The 9,272-nt window shown below is 53.8% G+C and overlaps 1 protein-coding gene across 1 annotated transcript; it reads left to right on the top strand.

The window, feature by feature from the left end:
* Nucleotides 1-1,542: 1,542 nt before the first annotated feature.
* On the top strand, nt 1,543-4,636 carry Sox7 (SRY (sex determining region Y)-box 7). The gene is made up of 2 exons (XM_013024200.1): nt 1,543-1,549; nt 3,738-4,636. Exons 1-2 carry the CDS (start codon nt 1,543-1,545, stop codon nt 4,634-4,636), a joined length of 906 nt encoding a protein of 301 aa, XP_012879654.1.
* Nucleotides 4,637-9,272: the final 4,636 nt, after the last annotated feature.

The raw sequence follows: 9,272 nt of genomic DNA, 5'->3' as shown, positions 1-9,272 counted from the left end.
TCGGAGGGAAAGCGCGGCCCCTTCCCGACCCCGGCTCGGGGCGGAGGCCCTTGGGGCCGCCGGGACCAGACGGGGACGTGGAGCCCCGCGCCGCCCTGGCGGGGAAGCGGGAAGAGCCTCGGGCGCCCGCAGCGTGCGACGGAGACCGGAGGAAGACTGTGGCCCCGGAACGGTTTCGGACATAAGCCCCACGCCGCCGCGGATCCCGCTCCCGCTCGATGACGCTTGTCCGAGAACCGGGGCAGATAGCTGGGTCGCGGGGCGCAGGCCCAGGCCAGAGCCGAGCCTGTGCCCGCCGGCACGGGGACGGGAACGGGGCCGGGGACAGGGACAGGCCGGCACGGGGACAGGGCCGGCACAGGGACGGGCCGGGGCCGGGGCCGGGGTGGGGGCCAGGAACAGGAACAGGCCAGCACGGGGACGGGGCCAGGGCCGGGACCTGGAACAGGCCAGCACGGGGACGGGGCCAGGAACTGGCCAGCACGGGGTTAGGACACGTCTGGAAAACCCGAGGTTTTGCCGGGATTTCTCCTCCCGTTCCCGTCCCGCCTTCGCCCATAGCGTTGCCCTTCCGTGGGCTTCGTGTCAGTATTGTTCGTTTTCGCCCACGGGGCTCCGCAGGCGCCTTCCCCTGCCTTCGTGCAGGCCTGGAGGGAAGGCCCGGACCCCAGGCCGGCGGGGGGAAGGCTGTGGCCGAGCCCCCACCCCCCACCCCGGCCCGCAGCCCAGCTTCGGGGCTTGCGCTTCCCAGGATGTATCTGTGGCCTGTGCGGTCCTGGGCCCCGCTGTACAAAAGGGTAAAATGTGTATTTGTATGGTGTTGATGGAGCCAATAATATTTTTTTCTTTGGCCTAAAGGTTCCTATTTTTCTTCACACGTTAGAAAACCTTAAGGAAACATTTTTGGGTGAATCCAGAATTTTCTTTTTCTTCCTGGGCTGCAGGAAGCCACCATGGCTGGGGCAGAAAGTCCTCCTGTGACCTCATTCCTATTGTAGGTGCAGGTGTGTGTGTGTGTCGGGGACTGAAAGCTGAGAGTCTCGTCCCCCCAGAATCCAGACTGCCCATCAGGGAAAGGGCAAACACAGGGACTTAGGGGATAAAGACCTCCTGCCCGTTGAGCCTTCTCCGAGAATTGCCTAGAGCTGCAAGACAGAGCACTGTTCACAGAACAGAAAGTATTAGATTCCTTCCACAGACCCTGGCACTGAGGAAAAAGAACCTGAGCAGTGCGGGGTCAAACATGGACGCTTGGCACCTGTTAACCTGCCGCAGCAGACAGCCCCTTCATGGTGCGGTCTTTCTTCCCCGTCTGTGGAGGAAGAGCTGGATGTGGGAGTTCAACTATTTTCACCATGAGCTCTGTAAACCTGGACACCAAAACTCACCCCTGATGGCTGTCATATGTTAGTACATTATGAATGAGAAAGTGTGTCAAGACAACAAAACATTTGAACACATTTATTTTATATTACTGTATTTTACAGTAATCCAGGTGCCTTTAGAAACGACAGCTAGATTTGATGTTCAGCCACAGTCAGAATGTACGGTAAGCCTGGATCACGAGCATCTTGCCAGAGCTTTGTGGCTTCAGCCACAAGCCAAGAACCCATGTTTAGCCCTGAATTTGGGATTTGTAACACTCTCCAACTTACCTTTTTAAATGAAAGCCAGTTACAGTACTTAACTTCACAGACTCATTCTGAACTTTCCCGAAAGTGGCAGAACACCTTTAATATTTTCCATTCACGAGCCCTTACCTAGCTTGCTTCCTTCCTTCCTTCCTTCCTTCCTTCTTTTTTGTTTCCGTCTTTCTTTTTCTTTTCTTTTGCCATCACTGGATCTTGAATTCAGGACCTTAGCGCTGTCCCTTAGCCTTTTCACTCAAGGCTGGAACTCTCCCACTTGGAGCCACAGCTCCACTCCTGCTTTTTGGTGGTGAGGTGGAGATAAAGAGACTCATGACCTGACCCATGCAGCCAGCTGTTGTGGGTGCGTGGGCCCCACACCACAGCAGAGTGTGCCCCATGGAAGACATGGTCCCTTCCTTACAGGGCTTGGCCAGAGACCTTGTCCTCTTGGTGGGTGGGCCTCAAATTTCAGGATCCATTAGCGTCCAGGTGGGGGAGGAATCACATTAAATATGCCCACCCAAAGAGGTAACGATGCAAGGGGTCCAGGCATGACCCTTGGAGCACATTGGACCCCAGGGGTGTGCTGTGTATGTTAACAATGGAAGAGAGATGGCAGGGTGACCCGCAGAATGACAGGGAAAGAACAGCTAATAGAAAATCAAGTCCAAGCATTATCTCAGCACCAGCAGGTTACAAATGGGGAATGCTTCGTTTTGTACGATTTTATGAGCATGTGGAGTTCGTTACACTATTTTTATACAAGCACATAATGTAGTTTGACCCTCATATTTGCCCCCAATCTCTCCTTTTATCCCCCTCCCACCCCATTTAGTAAATACTTTTACTTTCAGATTTTGTGATACAAGGTCTTGTTATGTAGCCCAGGATAGCCTCTTGTCCTGTGTTGTGGGATTACAGGTGAGCGCTACCATCCCCTGCTAGCAGTTGCTTCTTAAAGAGAGCTTTAAATTGAGTAGCAGTGCAATCTCCTTAGTCTATTGAATTAAAATATTATTTAATGTACTTGCTCTCTGAGGGGAGCAGGGTCCTTGAGAGCTGAGGGATTTGCTCACGAGTAGAGTCCATGGCTGAAGGGTGTTTTACCACCACCAAAGGGTCCCAAGTAGACTGCAGGAAGTGATAGCTCATGTATGCATGTACAGGCGTGCATGTGTGCATATATACACGTGTGTGCATATATGTTCATATATGTGTGTTGAACACATATGGTATCATTTTGGCCACACTCAGACCTTTATATAACAAAACACTATTTGACTTTCAAAAGTGAGAAGTGGTCATATTTTCCACCTAAGCAAGATCCTGTGATTTCCCTGAGCTTATGAAACTAACCACTGAGCCTAGTCCCTCACATAGAGCTGTGGGATTTGTCACCAGTGAATATGATAGTACCACTTCCCGAGAGGTGGGGAATTTTGATTAAAATTCATGATTGCATAGAATTGACTCTGGAAAGGTAAAAAGAGTCCTCATCGACGTTGTGGTGGTTCTATTTTTCCCTGTACCGATACAAGTCAGGTGGACTTTCCTGTGTGAATCTCACACTGAGCCATTCCATCTCCTGGATTGTAAGCACATTTTGTTGTTTACTTTTATTGTTTTGTGCCAGACCTAGGGCTTGAACTCAGGATGTGCGCACTGTCCCTGAGCTTTTCTGCTCAAGGCTAGCACTCTACCACTTGAGCCACAGCTCCACTTCCAGCGCTTTTAGTAGTTCATTGGAGATAAAAGTGCCATAGACTTTCCTGCCTGGGCTGGCTTCAAACTGTCATCCTCCTATCTCAGCCTCGGAAGGAGCTGGGATTATAGGCATGAGCTTTGGTGTCTGCGTGTTGTGCAGAGTGGCTGTGCGGGCTGCAGGCAGGAGGGGTCGGCGGGGCTTCACTCTGGGTGTGGTTGGGGAGAGGACTTGGGGAGGATGGGATCCTGGCGGCATCCTTTGTGATGATGAGAGGGAGACTTGGGCCAGTGGGGAGGAGACCAGGCGAGCGCATTGCTGGACAGCGCCAGGCTCCATCAGGGGCGCTGGCCATGCGGGTAGCGTGGATGCTGAGCGTGGTCTTCTCTGGCTTGTGTGAACAGGAAAGTCGTGGAAGGCACTGACACTGTCGCAGAAGCGGCCATACGTGGACGAGGCGGAGCGGCTGCGCCTGCAGCACATGCAGGACTACCCCAACTACAAGTACCGGCCTCGCAGGAAGAAGCAGGCCAAACGCCTGTGCAAGCGCGTGGACGCCGGCTTCCTCCTGAGCTCCCTCGCCAGAGACCAGAACGTCCTGCCCGGCAAGAGCTCTGGCAGCGGGGGGCCCCTGGGGGAGAAGGAGGACCGGGGTGAGTACTCCCCGGGCGCCGCTCTGCCCGGCCTCAGGGGTTGCTACCAAGAGGGCCCAGCCGGAGGAGGCGGCCCCCCCGGCAGCGCGGACATCTACCCCTACGGGCTGCCCACGCCCCCTGAGATGTCGCCGCTGGACGCGCTGGAGCCCGAGCAGACCTTCTTTTCCTCCCCTTGCCAGGAGGAGCTTGCCCACCCTCGCCGCATGCCCGCCTTGTCCGGGTCGCCCTACCCCCCGGAGTTCGCCTCCAGTCCCCTCCCGTGCAGCCACCCCCTGGGCCCCCTGGCCATGATGGCCACCGCACCCGGATGCCCCCCATCTCCTGCCTACTACCCCCCCGCCCCCTACCACCCGCTCCACCCCAGCCTCCAGGCCCCCCTGGGCCAGCTGTCCCCGCCCCCTGAGCACCCTGGCTTCGACGCCCTGGACCAGCTGAGCCAGGTAGAACTGCTGGGAGACATGGATCGAAATGAGTTTGACCAGTACTTGAACACTCCTGGCCACCCCGACCCCGCCCTGGCACCGGGGACCCTCAGCGGGCACGCACCCCTCGCCCAGGGGACTCCCTCAGGCCCCACAGAGACCAGCCTCATCTCTGTCCTGGCCGACGCAACAGCCACATACTACAACAGCTACAGCGTGTCATAGAGTCGGGGCGTGGGCAGGCCCCGCCGCTCCCCGCGCAAGGGCAGAGCAGAGACGGTGAAATGTCACCACAGCCCTCCTGCCCCTGGGAGGGGGTGGGGGCCTTGGACCCGCGGCCCCAGAGCCTTTGTGCTAAAGCTGGGGCGGGCTCTGCTGATCCAGCAACGCCCCTTCTGTGGCACCCTACACCGAGGAGCAGGAGCGTGGCCCGGCACTGAAACCTTTGTCTTTGATGAAGCCACAAGGCATCTCTGGGTCTCTGGATGAAAGGAGCTGCCCTTGGGGGAGGGGTGGGGGTGGGAGGGTGAGATCAAGGAGTTTGTCAACCACATGTGCTCCCCAGGAAAGTGACAGCCAAGCCGCCTCTGCTCGGAGGTTCTGAGTGAGAGTCCTCCCAGGGGTGGCAAAGGAAGGTGTCTTGAATGAGCTGGGTGAGAATTTCATCTCACCGGCCGGCAGCCTGCTGAGAATTCCACGTGCACGGCTTTGTGCTCTCTGCATTTCCTTCCACCGTGAATCTAGATGTCTAAAAAGAGTCCTCCAAAACAAAAAATAAAACCTACTTATCCCGACCTAGAGAATTTACCGGTAGGGTTAACTTCATCGATGAAAGTGAGGGTTTTTTTTAAAAATACATCTTTGGTTTTCTTATTTTCTTATTTTTAATCATCCTTAAGTAGTTGTACAAAGGGGTTCCAAATGTCAGTTTGTGAATCCAAACATGTATCTTTAGATATATTCTTATTCCCCACACTTCAAGAGAATTTATGGCCTGAGAGACACACACACACTCACACACCTGGCCAGCCCAACTCGGATCTATAGTCTCCTCATCCTGGCCCAGCCCCCAGCGACCCAGAAGAGCCAGGAGCCTGAAAGGACTCTGCCCCAGAGCAACACCACTTTCTTCTCATCTAATTCTGTCCCTTTTTTTGAGCAAAACTACAGCATGTGTCCCCCTGTGTGGATGCAGGAAGAACTTCCTTCCCGGCTGGCTAGGCTCCTGACTGCTGAAGTTCCTCTCTTTCATTTTCCTTGTTTTTCAAATCTGCCCTTGAATTTGGTTCTCAATTCAGAGGCCCCAAGCGTGATTCTTCTGGCTGGGAGGGAAATCTGTTTTCCTCTGGAGCCAGCAGCTCCTTCGGGCACTCCTCGGCAGAGACATTGGAACAGTTTCCTGCTGTGCGGCCCACAGGCTGCCGCCCGAACAGAAATGCACTGTGACTCAGAAGAAAAGATCCTCTGCCCCCCTACCCTCCCTCAAGCGTGTATGAAATGTGTGTTTTATATATTCTCCTAGTATTTTCACCTTCTGTTTTGTATTCTTGACGGATCTTTCTTTCCTTCCACCAAGTCTTGTAGACGCGCTTATGAGGTATGCCTAATCTTTATGTTATTACTGTGTATTCTATTTGGTAATAAATAGTAAGTGGTTGATGATGTGACTGGCTGGTGTCCAGTTCAGAACATGTATTAATAATCTTCTAAGGCAGTATCACAGACACTAAGCTATAAACTGGTCCATTTGTCAGAACTGTATATGCTTGGAACAGTTGTGGATATTGATTTGTCAAAAATATTTAATTTAAATAAAATTTTTTTGTACTGTGACCATTCATTCATCATCTGAGGGTGTTGCAAAACAAAAACATTTTCAAGCTAGACACGGATGTTATTCCCGTGGTTACCCGTAGAATGTAGTCTTCAAAGTGTTTCTTACAGAGATGTGTTTGTTTTGGAAAAGTTCCTAGTTTGTGAGTTATGCCAGAGAGATAAATCTCACTTTTGCACATTGGATTCAGTATCATTATTAATGTTGAAAAAAAAAAAAGCAACCATGAAGAGTGGTGTTCTGGAAAGATCTTTACACTTCTGAAGTACCAGGAGCCTGGCACAGGCTGGCTGGAGACAGAACAAAACCTTGTTCGCCCTCTTCTCTGCCTGATGGCTCCCATAGCAGAGCGTCCTGGCTCTCAGACGGTAGGAGGCTCACTGTGGAGAAGGCACAGCGCATGGCGTGTTCACCAGAGCCTGGGACATCTGAGAGGCTCGGATGATGCTCCCAGCCAAAGAGGGTTGGAACAACCTACGATTACTCAGTCCCACGCAGGCCACTTCTGTCTGGCCCCTCTCCACAGTGAAGCAGTTGTGACTTGTTTGAGTCAAGGAGTGGGTCTTGGGAGCGCCCAATGGGCCTCTGTTCATCCTTCCATTTTATCCTAAGCTCCAGACAGGACTTTATAGGACTGTGTAAGTGCAGGGAGCATCACAGGAAGTTTTATGGGCCGTTTCTCATCCACCGCCACCACAGGAGGCGCCCGGCATCCTCCCACCCAGCCCACTGCACAGCCGGGGACCCCAGGCTGGGACGGGAGCTGGCTCAGGGTGGCCGGGGACCCCAGGCTGGGACGGGAGCTGGCTCAGGGTGGCCGTGTGCACGGGGAAGCTGGGTTCCGGCACCCATCAGCCGTGTTTGTTGGCAGTGTTTGAACCAAACAGTCCCACAGCTGGAGGCATGGGGCTTTCCCCCCTCCCAGCATTTTACCATGGCATGAAATCATCCACTGTTCCGTTGATGCCAGACTCAGCCAGGGAGGAGGGAGAGCTGGAAGATGGTAGTGTGGGTTTGGAGGAGGTGAAGGTCTTGCTGCTCGGAGCCTCCACTGCAGCGGGCCGAGGGGGCAGAGCGGGGGGCGGGGGGGCTGCCCCGAATGCAGGACTGGAAGGGTCTGTCCAGGATGTGTCCCTTGACATTGCCAAGTGGGTGTGTCTCATTCCAGGACACGCGGGCGGAGGGGGCGGGGCTGTGGGGGTAGGACAGCCTTGTCTCTGCCTGAAGGAGGGCAGAAGGCAGGCAGGAGGGTGCTCAGTGCAACAGCCTGGCTCTCTCAGGATCCCCACTGTTTGCAGGCCCAGGGCACTGTCCCACGGCAGGCAGTGCGATGTTCCCACGTCACTCAACTGCCGATCCCTCCCCCTCGGCAGGCAGCCTGCCAGCCGTGCGCCTCAGGGCAGGTCCCCTCACTTGGGGCTGACAAACTGCCTGCTCTGGCCCGCACCTGTGCATGGTTTGGAGCAGCCTGATCCTATGTCCCTGTTTTATAAACTGTGTCCTTTCAGAGTGCCCCTTCCCAATAGTACAACCCTGGGCTACCACACTCCCTGTCCCCGCACGGGAGGGTCCCGGTGGCTGACCTTCTTCATTCCAGAAGCTTCTCATACTCCCTCCCCCAGTGTATCTTACTACAAGGAGGCCTGCTGGCTTCTGAAAACACTCTCCTTTCCCATGTGTCCATATTTCCCCACGGAGACCCTCACGACTATCGACCTTCCTTCTTGCCTCCTTTCTCCATCCATTGTCCCTCCTCTACACACATCTATCTATCCAACTTTCTTGGTTGGTCTGTCATCTATTTATCATCTTATAAATCTCAATAAAGACATTCTTTGTAGAATGTTTAGAAAAAATAACATCACAAAGAAAATAATGTCAGTTCATTGGTCACAATTTGGAGACATTTTGCTGATTCTTTGACGTGTATCCGTGCTAGACATACATTTACATCTGTCTTAGGACAACAGACATTTTATCCATCAATATTAAAGAAAAATCCCCTGTGTCACTGAACTTTAATTTGTTTCTACAAAGGCTATTATCCCTCTACTTTATGGGAAAAATTCTGAAAAAGAGAAATGACCCAGTTGACACGATGTCAACACAGCTATCTGTGTCGAGTTCCCGCGTGGCTGTGTGCTGTGCTCACCGCGGCCATTCACACTCATGCCATTGGCTCTTGGCTCCATCTGTTCAAACTCCTGAGACAGAAGTTTGCCCATTGATGACATCTTCCTATTTCTCATTTCCATGATTGCACACGCCATCAGTGAATAGCACAGCTTATTTTACTTGGACACCCTCTTGTTAATTGGTACTGGAATCCCTCCTCTTCTTGCGTTATGAACACCTCTGCAGTGAATGCGTGCTGCTCGGGGTCCCCCGTGGGAGTCTGAGGGCACCCCTGGGCTGCCACAGAGGAACACTCTGTGGCTTCCTGTCACTCTTCACTCTTCTAGGGGGCCTCCATGGGGAGTTGAGGCTTGAAGGACCTCCAGTCGATTCCCAGATGGAATGAATTCTGTCTTAATGGGAAGAGGATTCTGCACCTGACTGACATCTCAGAGGGTCTGGAGCCTCGTCCCCCAGGGACTGTGTCTCCGTGCTCCCTGCGGCTTCCCTGCGCAACGCCACGGTGTTCCTCTCCCCTGAACCTCCCAGTGGAAGACACCTCTGTCCTGGCCCATCAGGCTCTAGCTGCCTGAGACGCGTGGAAGACGCTCTTTTCCCATCTGAGCATAGGCTCAGCAGGTAGGGTAGGGTGTGGCCTGGCTCGTAGGCACTGTGTAGAGCTCTAGCCACAGGAGGTTCTCTAGAAGGAGCAGCAGGGGCAGGGCTGGCCTTCCCTGGCTGGGTTTGGGTTGGGGCCTGGGGAAATCCCGCACCTGTTCTCTGCTGCAAGAGGCAATGCGTACACTTGGAGTCATTTCAGAATCCGCCAAGCTTCGTGCCCGTCTGTTTCTGATTTCTCCAGGTGATTTCAGTTTCCTTCAGGATTGGCGCCTCATACTAGCTTGAGAACTC

The sequence above is a fragment of the Dipodomys ordii genome, unplaced genomic scaffold (assembly GCF_000151885.1).
Source record: "Dipodomys ordii isolate 6190 unplaced genomic scaffold, Dord_2.0 Scaffold74, whole genome shotgun sequence".
In the NCBI taxonomy this organism is placed as follows: Eukaryota; Metazoa; Chordata; class Mammalia; order Rodentia; family Heteromyidae; genus Dipodomys; species Dipodomys ordii.
Note: the sequence above shows the minus strand (reverse complement) of the source record. Positions and strands in the feature narration are given on the sequence as shown.